Here is a 16,249-nt window from a genome sequence, read left to right on the forward strand (position 1 = left end):
TTGAGTGGAAGAGGAATCTTTGACAGTAACTTCCTTAACAGGAATCAACTTAGTCTGGTAAGTAAATTAAAAACAGGTTTGCTTTTGGTCAGTGCTGTAGTCCTGCTTTTTATTTTACGTCTTTCAGGAGCTGAATTCCTTCTTCCTCCATAGGCTCAGGGAAAGGATTAGGTGTCAGTAATACTTCTGTACTGATTAGCTTTATTACAAGGAGATGAGTAGCTCAGGAACGTTACTATAGGATAAAGAAATGAGGAGCTATGAATACTAAACATATAGGATGTTAGTGACACAGAAACAAGACACTGCCACTCATCCTTTTCATTCATAATCAGGGGAGTTTAAGAGCACAGTCCTGTGAGGTGGTGAGTGCCCATGAAAAATGGCAACCATCCTCCAGTCTGAATTCAGCCAGAGAACAATCAATATTAGTGGATCAGGTCAGTTTTTGAGAAGGACTCCCGTACTTCTAATGATCTGTGCTTCAGCTCTCTCCACAAGGACATCAACAAGTTTATTATCATATATTTCAAAATATGGCATATGAGTAAGAAACCTTGGACACTTCTCAGTTGCCCGTGAACCTCTGAAGATCAAACAGAAAGATAGAGACATTGCCATCAGTTTAGCCAAAACTGGTTCAATAGGCAAAGAACATAGAGCAAAGTGGATAGTCAGTGTGTTGCCTCTCCTGCAGAGACCACATCCCAGCCCTAGACCTGCTGTGTGATCCCAGTGAATGAAAGAGAATGGGAACACACCCTGTGCAGGCATTTCATCTGCAGGTGTGTGCTGGCGAATGAAGGGGATGCAAGGATAAGGGAGATGAAAGGAAAGCAGATGAACCTCTTGGTGATGCACATTCTGATGACAATTCTGAACTTTCGTCTTCTTCTTGACCAGTGATTGTGTCAAACAGCAAAGAGAGGTATTGTGGTTTAACCCCAGGCGGCAACTGAGTACTGTAGAAATCTTTGCTCTCACTCTCACCCCACCCTGCCCCTGGTGGGATGGAGAGGAGAATAGGAAAAAAACTGGTAGAACTAGTAAGTTTAGATAGGAATAGTTTAATAACTGAAATAAAATAAATATAGTAACTAATAATAATAATAATGCAGGAGAGCAATAAAACCCAAGAAAAACCAGTGGTGTACAATACAATTATTCACCATCCTCTGAGACATGCCCAGTCTGTCCCTGAGCAGCAATTGGCCCCTCCCAGCTCCTCTTAGTTTGTATGTTGAGCATGACATTCCATGACATGGAATGTCCCTTTGGCCAGTTTGGGTCAGCTGTCCTGGCTGTGATCCCTCCCAGCTTCTTATGCACCTCCTCAGTGGCAGAGCTTGAGACACTGAAGAGTCCTTGACTTAGGATAAACACTACACAGTGTGTTATCAATATTGCTCCTACTAAATCAAAAATACAGTATTGTACCAGATACTAGGAAGAAAATGAACTCCATCCCAGCTGAAACCAAGACAACAGAGTATCAGGAACAAGACTTAAGCAGGCTGAAAATTTGACATGATATCGCTAGGTTAAGAACTGTCCATCAGTAAGTCACCCAGTGCTAGTTATCCTTCCTCATTTCTCTCTTTCTCCTGGGCAATAACAGCTCCCTTCCATCTCTTCACATGACCTTGTACAGATACTGGTCACTGGATCTCAGTCTAGGCACAGGGAACTTGGGAGTTGCTCATACATACTGATCCCTCTCCTCTCCCTCCTCTTTTCTCTCCCTGAAAAAGCATACATTACTTCTGCTTGTTGCTTCCAAATAGCAACTCTTGGGGAAGTGTGCCCACAGTGATTGAGAGACTGCTGCACTGCCTTAAAGAAAGGCCTTAGAAGTCCGACTTTGTGTCAGATTTTGTACATTCTGGCAAAAGACTTAGAATGCTAAGTCAAGGTTGGAATGCCTTTAAAGTAATACCTGTTTTCAGAATCCCTTTAGCTTAATAAGAATAACTAAAACACCTGTAAAGACAGCAAAAATATCTGGGTAAAAAATAATCTGATTTACAGTTCAGTCTCACAGCATCCCTCACCTCTTGTAGGGGACTAGAACTGTATAATTTGGTTGATATAACACCTGACATAAAAAGAAAGGTGAGTTTTATGGGGCACAAAAAGACTACAATTTATAACCCTCTGCTTAGTCTGATGACACTTAATGAGCTGCAGACAAAGCACGTGCTGAGACAGTAGAAATTCTATAGAAATCACCTGTTCCAGAAGCCAAAGGCATTGGAGCATTTCTATTTATAAATAAAAACAGAAAATTGATAACAGTGTGGAGCCAAACTGAATAAATTAGTATTCAGCAAAGTATAGCAAAGACATTTCAAAGAATGCTGAAACAATGGGTGTAGAGACTAGCTTGTGTATAGAAAACCCAGAGAAATGATTCCTAATGAGCTATCTGTACTAAACAAAGCTGATTCTAAAAGGTGAAGACAAAATTACACTATCTATTGAGATGCCAAGAAGCTTTCTGAAACCTGTACAATATTCTGTGAATAAAAAAAACTATACAAACAGGCAAAAGTGGGACTATGCACTTACACTGAAAATAATAGTCCCATAATAAAGATTTTTGGTTCAAGGACAATCAATACAACATGGGCACACAGAAAATGCACATTGCAGGTAAGCAAAAGTGTCTCTGTAGGGAACCATGAGAAAAAAAGATCAGATTTCTTAGTTCTGCTCTGAAAGTGGTTTAAAAGTTCTTAGTTTTAGAAAGGATCTTGTAATTTAGATTTCTTTTCAAGTGAAAAAAGGTAGGTTTTTGACAAAGGTTGAAATAGAGGTTGAGCCTTTAAAAATAAAAGCCCACATCACAATATGAGGAGTGGCAGATTTGTCTTTACAAACAAGCTCTGGGTCTGCTGGTGGATAAAACTAGCACTGCGAGAGAAAAGAAACAATGGGAATGATTCCACAGATTGATGAATGGAAAACGATACTGCCTTTTACAAATAAACTTTAGGGTTGCTGATAAATTAAACTCAACATTGAAAGATGAAAGAAACAATGGGGAAAAACCTTAAATTCCATAAGAATTAAAAATTAAAAGGGAGGATTATACATTAGAGGGAAATCTTTGGTATCAAGCGTATCAGGAAGTCTGTACCTCTCAAGTACCTCAGCCAACGAGGAAAGAGAGAAGGGAACTGTGCCCAGAAAATTAGGATAAAAAGGAGGCTGTGTCCTCCAAAAATTCGAGAGACCCCAGGGGAATGTCCCATGGCCTCTTCTCTTATTTGAATAAAGTAAAAGCAGTTCACTGTCTCCTTTTTGGACATATCCCTTATTTGAATAAAGTAAAAGCAGTTCACTGTCTCCTTTTTGGACATAAACCTCTGATGCTTGTGGATTAATTTTCCTAACAACAACAAAACAAAACTTCCCAGCAGGGTGATCAGGAACTTACTTGAGACATAAAAAAGCAGAAAACTAAAATAATAAAGATTACTTTCTCTTTCTCTTGGGTATTGTGAAAACAGTGGTACTGTGGCAGTAGGCAGGCTGCACTACATCCATGTTGTGGAGCAAGGAGGACACACATCTTTCCCCTCCAATGGATGCAGCTGAACACTACCTCTTTGAAGTGTAATACAACAAAGAGAACTGCTATGGTGTGAAGTGGCAAATGCCAATTTTTACATGTATCTGAATAAAAAGCTTATCTACAGATTTTTGTCTAAATTCATGTCATCTTTGCCAACTAACTTCTTGCATCTGCTCCAGCTCAATCCAGCCCCACTTTCTGTTTCCTTCCTTGGCAATTTCTATGTGGTGTTTTCTCTGAAAAATTCCACATCTCTCGCTTGTGTGATTCAGCATGTACTTCTATACTTTCCTCCATTTCTCTCTCCATCCCTCTCTTTCCAGCACTCTGTCGCTATCAGGTGCTGGATCCTGCCAGTGCTGAATGCATATGGAGATCTGCCACTGCTCATGTCAGTGGCGGAGGGGCTCTGTGTGGGCAGGACCAGAGGAAGCACCATTGCAGATATTCCCATGTCCCTGACTTCAGAGCATGGTTTTCTTCCCCCTATCCTGCCATGTCCCTCTAGTACCTTCCAATTCCCCATAGGCATGTGGCCTCTCATCATCTGTAGCCTACTTCAGAGTCCATTTATTCTCTGTCTCTTAAGGCAACCTACCTCCCAGCTCAAGCAGATCTGGTTGAGGTGTTTCAGAGAGACTACCTAGACAGCCTAAATGAAAGAGAGTCATCTGGACAAGATATAAAATTTTGGAAAGAGAAGGCTGTCCTTCCAGAAGAGCTGGAATGGCCTATCCTAGTTAGAAAATTTACCTCTGAAGGCTTTCACTTTTAAGGGTTTTTTCTTTTTTTTGTTGTTTGCTTTTTTTGATTTTTAAGACCCGAACTATTAGGCCCCAACCATCGCCATCTTCTCTCTACAGTTTTTCTAACTATTTGAATGAGTGTTTAGCTTCTAAATTCTGCATTTCTTCTATGCATGATACAAGGAAGAAGACCAAGCTGACTTTCTTTCTTTTATCTGCATCAGAATGTAGCTTGCTTTTAAGGGCTGTACTTCTCTTCTTTATAAACCAGAAAGATTTTGCCCCAGTGAGACAAATTTCTAGTAGGACACAACCCCCTAACCTGGGGTAAGAGGACTCACAAATTCTTACTAACTCGAGAGTGGGGTTAGGGAAAAGAGAGGTCATTGCTGCTTTCTGTGGTGTTTAAACCCTGGCACCATTGTGGGACACACAATTGCTGACTTATTCTCTCATTGAAAACTGTGGTCAAGCGCTGGCCCAACTTTTCTAGTTTGCAGCCACATTCCTTGTGTGCTTCCTACCATAGTTGTACAAAAAATTAACTCCTTGAGTTTTTGTATAGCTTTAAAACTGATAAAGAAGGCAGTGACCATTAAAGCAATACATCTATAAGAGCCTATTAGGTTTGATTTATTTTTGTAGTACTGCTTCATTATTCCTGACATGGAGATTAGGAGTATAGCTCAGTGAAACATATCTTGGTGATGAGAAAGTCAACTGTGCTTATCTTAGTTGTGCAGAGCCCAGTCTAAGAGGGTTTTTTTTGGTCATTAACCAGTTAGAGATGTAATTTTGTGGATGTTGTTAGCTACACATGCTACAGTGCGCCTGTATCTATAAATAACCAGCAAACCATGTATAATGAAATAACAAGTCTTACCCTTTCCACAGAACCATTTGTAGTGCCGTTCCTTTAGCTTTAATGATTATGGGAAGTGCTCTGAGATATCAATTTTACATTTTCCATTTTTTAGTTCATGACTTACAATGAAGACCCACTGATAACTGCTGAAGCTGTTATTTTCATCCGAGTTTCTAGCTGCCGAAGAGGTGCATCTTCCTTTGTCAGGAAAGTAAGTCAGGAATACTTTCTTTTAGTAGCTATTGCGAATTCATTGATTTTCCTGAACTCAGGGTGGGCAAGAGCTTGGGCTACACCTTGTTGCGTGGGCATCAGGGAGCTGCAAATGGGACTAACAATCCTTGCTGTTGCTAACCTGCTACTTTTCAGTGGTTTTATTAGAAATTAAGTGAAAGAGTCCTGGCTCCAACTGGGATAACAAAGAAGAAAAAAATCATGGAACTTTTCCATGCTGATGAACTAGATGGGAGATCTCCAGAAATTTTCATGTTAATGGTAATTGATCCAAATACACTCTCATCCCAAACAATGTTTTGATGCCACAGGCTGTTTTTGGAAGGCTTTCAGCTTAGACAAATTGGATTTTTCCAGTTAATAATGCTACATATAGATCCTTAAACACTCTAAATCCTGGCTTCCTGTTTTTATCTGCCTACACAGCATGGCTACTTGCAAGAAATTTGAAATTATTTTTAATTTTTTTTTCTTTCTAGCAATAGAATCCTCTGAGTTAAGCACTTTGGAAAAAGGAAAGACAAGCCAACAGAGTCATCAGCAAACACTTAATTAAAAGACGAGGCTGTCTTTCCTAATTAGGGGCCGTTGTTTTGATTGGAGGCGTTTTCCTTCCTGGTGCCTGAAGTCTTTCCCGAGGTGAGCAGACGCTGAGCCACTGGCATCTCCTAGTGGCCTGGACTGGCAAGACAAGGGCTTGTGTTCTTGCTGAAGAGCACCCTGGTATTTCTGGGTCCAGTAATCCCAGTTCCAGTGCTTTTCTGGGATACTGGAGAGGCTTTATGGAGAGGCACCTCCAGGGGTTGAATCGTGAGGCTGCCTTTGCCACCCGCTCTCCCTCTCACTGCAGTGAGCGAACAACCACATTTATTCCTGTGTGTTGTTTCTGTCCAACTATCAGCTCTCTTTCTGATGGAGAATGAATCTCTGGTTAACTATCTTTTCAACACTTTTTCTCCATAGCTGGCATTTCAGTTCCACAAGGGTTTCAATTAATGTACAAAGAAGGGGTGAGGCACTATTTCCTCCTTCCACTCCTTGAATGTTTATTCTCATCTTTTTATACTTGTGCCTCAGTTTTGTAAATTTTACTTTTTTTACATTTCACTTGTTTCTTTCCTCCCCTCAAAAGCTGTTATCTACTTATTCCGGTTTATTCCTTGTTTTTTTGACTGCATTTATCAATTCTTTCCATTTATCTTCTTGAAGTAAAAAAATCTTCTTTCTGATCTATGCAAAAATTGAAGTCTGCCTTCCTTCCACCACCTAGCTTTAAAAGTTTTTTTTTATAAGAGGTGAATAGGGAAGTAAAACAGCTGCATAAATATTTTACAAGCTTTCTAAATAAGAATAAAAATGGCAATGATAAAATAAAGAAGAAAATCAGAAAATGCAGCTCTGAACAGAATTTACTATGGAAATAGTGGGGAAAGTAATTTTGAAAAAGGAGCATGAAGACAAAAATATCCACACAACATACCAGTAGTGAAAGGGGTTAAAACCTGAGGGTTTTAAGGCTCTCATCCATCCCCACCTACAAGGAAACAAACTCGTTTAGGAGATTTTTTAAGAGCTTCTTAAAAAGAAGCTTCTTTTTGGGTCCTTCTTTTTGTCTGGGGTGACCTTGACATGTTCTCAGGTGCGTCTGCAGGGACTCTCTTGAAAAAAAAACATGACATTTATGCTTGTGAAATACAAATACTTGTGAAATACAAAGCTGTGTTTCGTGTCAGGTACATACAGGCAATGTGTGCATCTGTGATTGTGATATGTGTGGAAACTGACCATGGGACAATTATAAAGACAATTGGGATTTGTTTTAGTAAATCGGAGGCGGGACACGGTACTGGTAGAAGGGACCTTTTATTAGAGAAATCCTTGACAAGAAGGGACCAAGGTCTGAACAAGTGTGGTCGAGGCGAGTGAGGGAACACCTGTTAGGATAAAATGGGTAAATGCCAAAGCAAAAACCCAGGAGTTGGTATAAAACTAGCAGGAAAATAGAGATACTGAAGGTACTGGAAAAAGAGGGAGCATTTTGCCAGATACACCCCAGGACAGCCCCTTGGGGTAATGTTAAAATTGTAGAATAAATGTGAAACCAAGAGGAAAAAATTAAGAGAAAATGATACAATATTGTATGGTAGAATGGACTAAGGAAATTATAAAATATAAAGGAAAAAAAAAAGCAAGAAGATAAGAAAGAGAGAAATTGAAGCAGGAGGGGTGTTTAGCAGACTCTAGGATGTTGGAATGTGGAGGTGGTGATGTTTTGGTGTTAGAAGAGAGCAGAAGTGTGAATGAGGTTTCTGCATAAAGGGCAGGGAAGGGTCTTAACACATGGTTGTTAAGAGATTGCTCAATGCCTGAGGTCTGGAAAAGGTTTAGCAGAACGGGCCCTCCTTGAATGGAAAAGAGGATACGTTAGCTAAGGAAAGAAAAAGAATGTCAGGAGCACTTGGAGACGCCAAGTTTAGAGTTGTCAAGGTTGGGAGGTGTTTGACTGCTGCTGTAGGAGCGGCAGGGTCTCAGAAGCTGCGGCAAGGACTGATTCACGGAGGGGACCCGGCGGCGGTGCTGAGGGCAGAGTACACAGGTTTGCCAGCCATGATGGGCTGGCTCAGTGGTGGAACGGCCAGAGTGGCTCCCAGACCATCGGGGTCCCGAGTCCCCGGCAAGTGGGTCGAGAAAAAGAGAGAGAAAGAGAGAAAGAAAAAAAAAGAGAGAGAGAAAGAAAGAGGGAGAGAGGGAGGCCAGCACTAAAAGATAAAATCAAGGTAGAGATTGTTGGCTCTCCAAACCTCACAAAGTGGTTTGTTTTTTAAAGTAAGAGGTTTGTTTGTTTCGTTTGCTGTTAAAAAGAGGAGGCTTTTGTTCTGAGGAAGGGGTATGTAAGACTAAAACAGTTAAATGGTGCCCAAAAAGTAAAAAGCAATATATGTGATACATAGATGTGATACTGGCCTTTCTTATCTAACTAACTGTAGTTCACAGAAAGAAGAATTTGCCCCTGCAGCTAAAAAAAAAAAAAAAGCTAATGGTCAAAGTTAATGCAGTACTGTCTTTCTTTTATCACTGTACTATTAAGAAGTCCTTTCCAGGTATTAATGAAACAGCAATCTGAACCACTGATAGAGGGTGAGTTCATACCAGCAGAATCGAAGGACTTGTGAAGGAACCTGAAGAATGGACTATCACATTTAAACCGGGTGATACCAAATTGACTTTCAAGCAGGGACTAGGTAGTAATGATTTGGGAAAACCCACACGATCCAAGAAATGTACAAAGAATAACACTTAAGAAATAAGGCAAAGCTTACATCACTGGTTTCAAGCACTGCCTAAATAAAACTTCTCCTTAGGGAGGAATACTTCAAACAGAAGGATCAGAACTGTTTTGGTCAAAGAGATGTTATATTCTGCCTTCAGCCTGTGAATTAAAAAGGGAAGAGGGAGAATTACCATCTCTATCAGTACCATATTGTAAACGTCATTTAATTCATTCTGATACTAGACATGCTAGCTGGGTTATAAGTTAATGTTTGAATTGTGGGAATAATTAGTATTGTAGTTCACAAAATTTATGCTCTTGTTTCAAGAAGTGTTAAAGTAAGAACTTTGTTTTGTGGATAGGAATTATTAGTGCCTGTTGAATGGGAGATACTTGAGGAACGGTAGGAAACCACAGTTAAGGGGTAGCAAAAATTATTTGCCTGGAAATTAGCTAAGAGAAAGTGACAAGGAAATAGAGGGCAAGACCAGATTGGCCTCTGTATTTCACCACCAAGAAGATCAAATACACCTGCTGTGGGCAGCAACCCCATAGGCATGGAAGGTGGGAGTATAAGCCATACTGGACCTCTGTTATTCCTGTTTCTCTCACTCATTTGTTGTCTTTTCCCTTTTGAAATACCAGCAAGAACACGTCACAAATGCTACAGAAAGCATCACATGGAAAGAAACCAAAGTTCCTCTTTTATTACACACTCCTATGTCAGCAATCACTGTTACAACCCATCCAAATTAAGAACCTCTAGGCAAAATGGAGAAAATTATTGGATTGCAAGAAACTTAGGAAAAAGTAGTAATTCAATAGGGAATTGAATGTCCAAAAGGAGAGAGATGGATTAGTTTTGCATTTAATCTTAAAGATACAGTTCAGGATGTTGAAAATTGATGACCACAGAAAAGTCATTCTAGGAAAAGATTTCAGAAAAGCATTGTTAAAACCTAGCTGCTGGAGTAATATATTAGAGATAAGATGATAAAAGAAATTAAGATTTTTCCTTTTATATGTTACAACTATTTTGATATTTCTTCCTTGTGTAATCCCTTGTTTTATCTTGCCAGCATAGTCTAGAAGATGCAAGTAAACAAGAAATATTGCTCAAGCCAAATGATTTACAAAGAATAGGAGGGGGAACTTGGTTGGAAGAAAATAGAGTTCATAACATTGTGTTCATTAGCTGGGTTATTGTTTTTACCTTGCTTTATTCCATGTTTTATACAACTAATCCACTCAGTTATTCAAAGCATGAAGGTTGCTGTGCTGCCTGTAGACCCGGAATTGGCTACAGGAAAAGTTGGTCAATTTCAGAAAACAGCTAAGATATCCAAAACAATGAAATTAAAGAAAGAAGAAAAAAAAAAAGAAAAGTTTCTAAAGTTTTGGCCAGATTTGAAGCCCAGACATGAATAAGATAAATGAAAATTTATGCAAGCAGAGGGGGGGACTGTGAAATACAAAGCTGTGTTTCGTGTCAGGTACATACAGGCAACGTGTGTATCTGTGATTGTGATATGTGTGGAAACTGACCATGGGACAATTATAAAGACAATTCTAATAAATAACTGAGGAAGTAAAGCATGGAAGAAGGCCTTTGAACCTATCCTTTGTTTGCAATTAACCTTTATAAGTCTTAAGTTGATTTAGGAGCATTCGAATTAAAGCTTTAAGGATGTTGCTGTTTGACAGGAACTTTCTGCTTCTAGCTAAAAAGAGTTTTGCAAGAATAACCTGTTGAAGTAAATTTTAGAATGTTGGTTGTAGTAAGGATCTTTGAAACTATAGCTTTAGAATATATTAAAAGGAAACATGCTTATCTTGACACCTTAACAAAATATTGAAAAGCAGCCTGAGAAAGGAAGATGAACATCAACTCAAGGATTGATAGTTTCGACCAAGGGAAGCTGGACATCACTGTTATGAGATTTATAATCCTCGCAATTAAAAGGTGAACCCGCAGTGGAATCTGGACCTCACCAGCTGGGAGACTTCTTTCTTCTTTCGGAAGCTGGACCCCACCATCTGGGGATACTCTTTTCTGAGATAAATCCTGAGAAAAACTAAATCACAATAGTGTGTAGAATTGTGATGTAAAAATTGGGAATAGAAACTGCTGAGAAAGCTTATGAGTACCCCTATAAATACCTGTAAGCCCCAACTATCGGTGTGCAGTTGGAGGGAAAACTTCCCCCGCTGTACCCAGCACTGTATTGCTCCTACTTTACCATATTAATTAATAAATTGATTGCTGCTTGAATATTGGCCTAGTCAAACTTCTCATTTATAACATGCTCATGTTGTATAGGAGCTTGTGTCAGGTTTTCAGCCTTGGTACTTACTCTTGCTAGAGTTGAAATAGACCATACACCATCATTAGCATTGGGAAAAAAAAGTTCAAATCTCACAGAAATGTCTCACAGAAAATATCAGGTTATTTAAATACAAACATGGGTGCAATTCACATGACAGTACCTGAAGAAAGGGTATAAATCAGAGCTAGTGAAATTTGGGAAGGGAACTTACAGAAAACAAATTCTTCATGACTCTCCAATTAAAAGTACATACTTAAATTTAACATCCCATCTAGACCAAGCATGGTGTAAGTACTTCTCCTAATATAATCCTAAGGTTAAAAACAACTAGCAACATGTCTTAATGTATATAGTTCTGAAACAACAAGAGCATGGGGAGACACTAAAAAGTGATCATATTGCTTCATTTGCATAATTCACTTAACACACATGTTCTGTTCACAAACTCAGTGATGGTTTTCAGATAATAAAATGATAGAAATTTGAGTATTTAAAGCATAGCACTTTTGTTATCATAGAATTTAGAAGCTGACAGGGTCATCTTCAGCAATTTCAGGTTCAGGGAGAAGCTTGCATTCACATAAGTTTGTTGTTTGCTTGGAATCTCACTTCCTAAAATCTAAATGCATGCAAGAAATTTAATCTCAAATTCTTTTCCTTATCCACTAATGTCATAGATCTGACAGTGATTTTTACCACCACAGCAGCAGAGAAAATTTGATCCTCGATGAGAGAAAATTAACATGCCGAATTCAGGACAGAGTGTGTTTGGAGGGGACAGGGTGAAGAAAACAAAAGAAAACTAATGGTGCAATTTTCAATGTCAAAATAAAATGGCATTGTGGCTGTTTACATCTGTATGTGTTATGCCACTTCAGAACCTTGATTTATGTGTAGGATTTTTTCATAAACTGATTTTTAAAAAATCTTCTGTTAAGCAAGAGTTAGTTTCCACTGACTCAGGTAAGTTGTTTTTCCCTTGATGTATGAGGCAGGGCAGAGAGACTTGGTTCATCTAACTTGGAAAGAGCTGAGTCATCTCGAAGATCCTTTGTCTCTGCTAAGCATGGAAAGGAGTCTTGAGCTGGATTTCTGCATTAAGACCAGAATTCAGAAGACAAATGCTTTCCCATTGTACTCTGCCTGAGCCACGCTCTCGTTAGAAGTGTTGATGCAGTTGGAATGACCAAAAATACTATGAGGATACTGTTACTGAGAAAGCCATAGAACTCACAAATGAATTTCTCTCGGCAAGCTGGTAAGAGCAGAGCTCATTCTGCTTGTTATGTAAAGCAGTCCCCTAAGCCAGCCTGAAGCCCCACAGAATGACTTCACAGAAAGCATAAATTACAACACATAAATACATATATCATGTCTAACTAAACAGATACAGTGTAAATGTCAAAGAGGAAACTTGTGAAATCCTGGCACGTCGTTTGAGAGGTCCTGGTTCTCGTTTGCCACAGGATTTTCAATGAGGCTTTCACAAGACTTTATTCAAGGCAAAAGAAGAATAAAACTGAGCTACAGCTTATCTAGATGCTATATGTTGTATCTGATTAATGTAGCTATACTGTTGCCATTTAATCAAAAATAGACTTTTTTATTAGTATTTAAAGGAAAAATGTAAAACATTCTAATAAAACATTCTGGTTCACTTGATTAATTTTCCTAAGTGTTTAAGCCTTTTCAACTACTAAATTATACAAATAGATTGGGCAGGGATTAAAACCTGCCAGCCATTTTTCTGGGAATGGAAGCCCTATTCTTCATCTTATTTCCATCTCCAAATGGATATAAACTATACAATCTTATGTAACTGACAATTCTAAATGTGCCATTCCTGTTCTGCCTTCTAAATAACTTTGCCTGGTCCTACTACTGCAGCTGAGCTATGGCTCAACTAAGAAAGCACACAATAAAACCTGTGCCTCAGATTAGTAGTAGCTAGTAGAGGATTGTTACAGCATCTTGCAGAACAGGAAATGAACATCAGATATTTCGTGGGAGCACATTATTAAATATTGAGGTTTTTAAGCGTAGCAAAAGCAGTTTTACAGTGGATTTTATGAAGCCCTAAAGGCCAAATCATTGTTAAATTTCGTTAAAATGGGAGGAAGACTTCCAAACTGATAAAAAATGGAAGCATCTTTTTCTGTCTAAAATGGTACATTAATTAAAAAAACTCTTCTGGGAATAGCAAAACAAAAGCCTAGACCCATACAAACTATGTCTTTTGTCTCCTAAAACCCCAAACACTGGTGCCCCAGCTCCATCCTGTATTTTCTCTAGGCAAAAGAAAACAAGTGCCTGATCATTTTGTCAGCCAACTGTTGCCTTAAACAATGAATAAAAACTTAATTCTACATGAATGAGGCATTCATTCTGGGTGTGTCCCTGCTACCCAGCTGCCAAATTTTATGAAAACATTAGGAACTGATTAACTGAAATGCCTACTCTTTGAAATTTGGTGGAAATATACCAATTGATTAAAACGTTCTGGGATACCAGAGTAGGGGATGAGAGATTGACTGGTAGCAAGAGTCTAACTGATGTGTATATATCCTGAGAAGTTTAAGGCATACATCTTAATATTCCTCAGATGACTTGAGCAAACTGCTCCGTGGGTAATAAGCTAGTTGTAGTGGGAGAAAGGCAATTAGGAACTTCTAAAATACCAAGAATACAAAAAGATGTTCCTCCATAAAATAAAAAGCCAAAATCCTCAACACCCAAACCTCTCCACACTTTTCAAGATCACTGAAGTGTCAAGGGCTTTTTGCAGTGCACATTAATGCTTAAACAACTTAAACTGGAAAAGCTCTTAGGTGAGCTCAGACACTGTCTATGTGCACTGTCCAGGAAGGTTAGCATTCATAAAGCTTTTCTGGGGAACTTAATGCATCAAAATTTTAATTCAAAAGAGCAAATTAACAATTTCTGCCAGTCAGGCAGACTGGAAGTTTGCTCATCATCTGTAATTAGCACATTTATTGAGTTAGGTGATACTACTTAATCAAATTTCAGTATGTTTAATGATCTGGTAATTGGCAGTGGGAAGAAAAGAGCATGCAAGGAGCCTTCTTTTCTAGGAAGAGTCCTTGAGGATTATGGAAGAAAGAATTGCATAATTCCAAAAAAGCAAGCTGAACTGGGAGTAGACGTGTATGGAAACACAGGAAAACAGTGTAATAGAGGTACTGTTGTATGTACAAGCACACAAGGTACCTTATACTCTCAGCATTTTCTGAAACAATTATAATTAATTACATAATTCTATATCTCTGAACTAATTGAGATAAACAATGTGGGTAGAGAACATTAATGCTTTATTGTTTTTTTAAATTTCTTTTTATACCAAGATGGGCCAATCTGTTATATTAGCTGAAAGCTGAGTTTGTATTATTGACAATTCAGCCTAAGCCTAATTTCTGTGACTATTTTAGGGATTACAGATGACTCTTCACCCCTTTTGTCACATTTGATAGAAAGTGTTACTGTGGCTTAAGGGGAAAATAACTCTGGGTGAGTCTTGTGGCTAGGAGGAACCTGTACGAAGGCTGCGTTGGAGCAACATAAGACAGCAGTGCATCTAACAGCTGCTGGACTGATCTTTAGCAGGACCTAGGATGATGGATCAAAACCAAACAGACGTGCCTTTGGAAAAGGGGGATTGACTGATACCGAATTAGGCCACGGAAGGTGTTCAGAATGAATCCTGCGACAGAAGGGATCTTCTTGTGCCTATGTTGCATAAACTGAAAGCATTAATACCTATGGATCCAGCTGAACGCTCACTGCATTAGAGAGATTTTTCAAGCAGCTACATAAATAAAAATTTCAATTATAAATGTGTGCTGAAAATAACAATAAAAATCTGGTTTTCAAAGATGAGAAACCATCAGCATGTATTAGAATGACTGTATGAAACTTTCAAATTGGCAAAATGTAGTGGGAACAGAGCATTCAGTATTGTTTGCCAGCCATTCTTGGTTACCTGCTCAGAGTTTTCTATTGAATCGCTTCTATTACCTCTGAGCAGGGAGCTTGCAGCTCTCTGAAACATGTCTCTGAGTGCATCAAATGATACAGCCATAAGAAAACCCAGAAGTCAAGAATGAATTCTTACCTTATTCATGTCAAATGTGTGAAATACTTGTTCAACATAGCTATTAGCTTCAGGAGTAAGTCCATGTAGATCCAGGACATGTTTAAATTCATGCAGGCAAAGCTGTCCGGATGGGCATTCCTTCATAAACTTTGTGTACCAGTGGTGAATTTCCATAGCATTAATGTCATCTGCTGATCCAGCAGCACCCATTGCATCAAACATACCAGGTAATCTTTTTCAGTATTAATTCATCCAAGTGTCGATTCTTGCTTCCCAACAATGATCATTCAAACACCAACTCTGCCTTTGAGAGCTACTTTAAACCTCTTACAGATCACTACCAAGATAGACTAAGTAAATATAGCACCCTAGAAAGATTACTGGCACCCAGTTTTAGTACCCTGTGGTTTTAGCAGCTGATTAGAGTCTTTGTGCACAGTCAGTCTGCAGAGCCTCAGATGAACTGATTATACCAGTTCTCATCTTGTACTTGCATCTGTGGTGCTAAAGGTGTTTAAACTGGATGAATATTGAAAAAGCAACATGCAGGAACTTTGAGGGTAGTTTCTAAATCTTCATTTTTACAATTGATAAAGTTTTAACAAAAACTTAGAACCATTTTAATACTTGTATACATTTTGTGCAGCTGCCTTGGAGCTTGTATACATTTTGTGCAGCTGACTTTTCATTTTTATCATTTCTGTATATATGGTGATCCAAATCTTACCTTACAGGACAAAACTGCAACACAATTTGACTTGGATAACCTGAAAAATCTGAAAGTGGCTGTACACTAAGCAAAAAAACTTGCTGTCTTTAGACTGCAGTCCTACAAGAAACTGAGTCTCCTGTAAGCCAATGTTGCCTTGAAAATTGCTTCCCCATTGCCATTGCTCTTTCAATCCCATCCTTTCCCTTCCCTCAGGCCAGCAGAAGAGTTTGTGGTTGCACTTGGGGACAAGTGTTAGAAGAGATCCTTGCAAAAGCTTGCTATAAGATTGAATACCAATAAATATAGTTAGATTTAAAAAACACTGCTTACATTTTTGCCCTGCCTGGTGTCACAATAGTGGGTTTTACAAGAGAACAGATAAAGTGAGGGTGGAAAAGGATGGCCA

The 16,249-nt window shown here is 38.8% G+C and overlaps 1 protein-coding gene across 1 annotated transcript in view; it reads right to left on the minus strand.

The window, feature by feature from the left end:
- Positions 1 to 15,341, minus strand: part of GUCA1C (guanylate cyclase activator 1C) — a 52,746-nt gene extending 37,405 nt beyond the window's left edge. Inside the window, exon 1 of the mRNA XM_041463905.1 lies at positions 15,150 to 15,341. Coding sequence (XP_041319839.1) covers positions 15,150 to 15,341 — 192 coding nt within the window. The remainder of the gene's footprint in view (positions 1 to 15,149) is intronic.
- Positions 15,342 to 16,249: the final 908 nt, after the last annotated feature.

The sequence above is a fragment of the Pyrgilauda ruficollis genome, unplaced genomic scaffold (assembly GCF_017590135.1).
Source record: "Pyrgilauda ruficollis isolate IOZ18807 unplaced genomic scaffold, ASM1759013v1 scaffold17, whole genome shotgun sequence".
NCBI classification, from domain to species: Eukaryota; Metazoa; Chordata; class Aves; order Passeriformes; family Passeridae; genus Pyrgilauda; species Pyrgilauda ruficollis.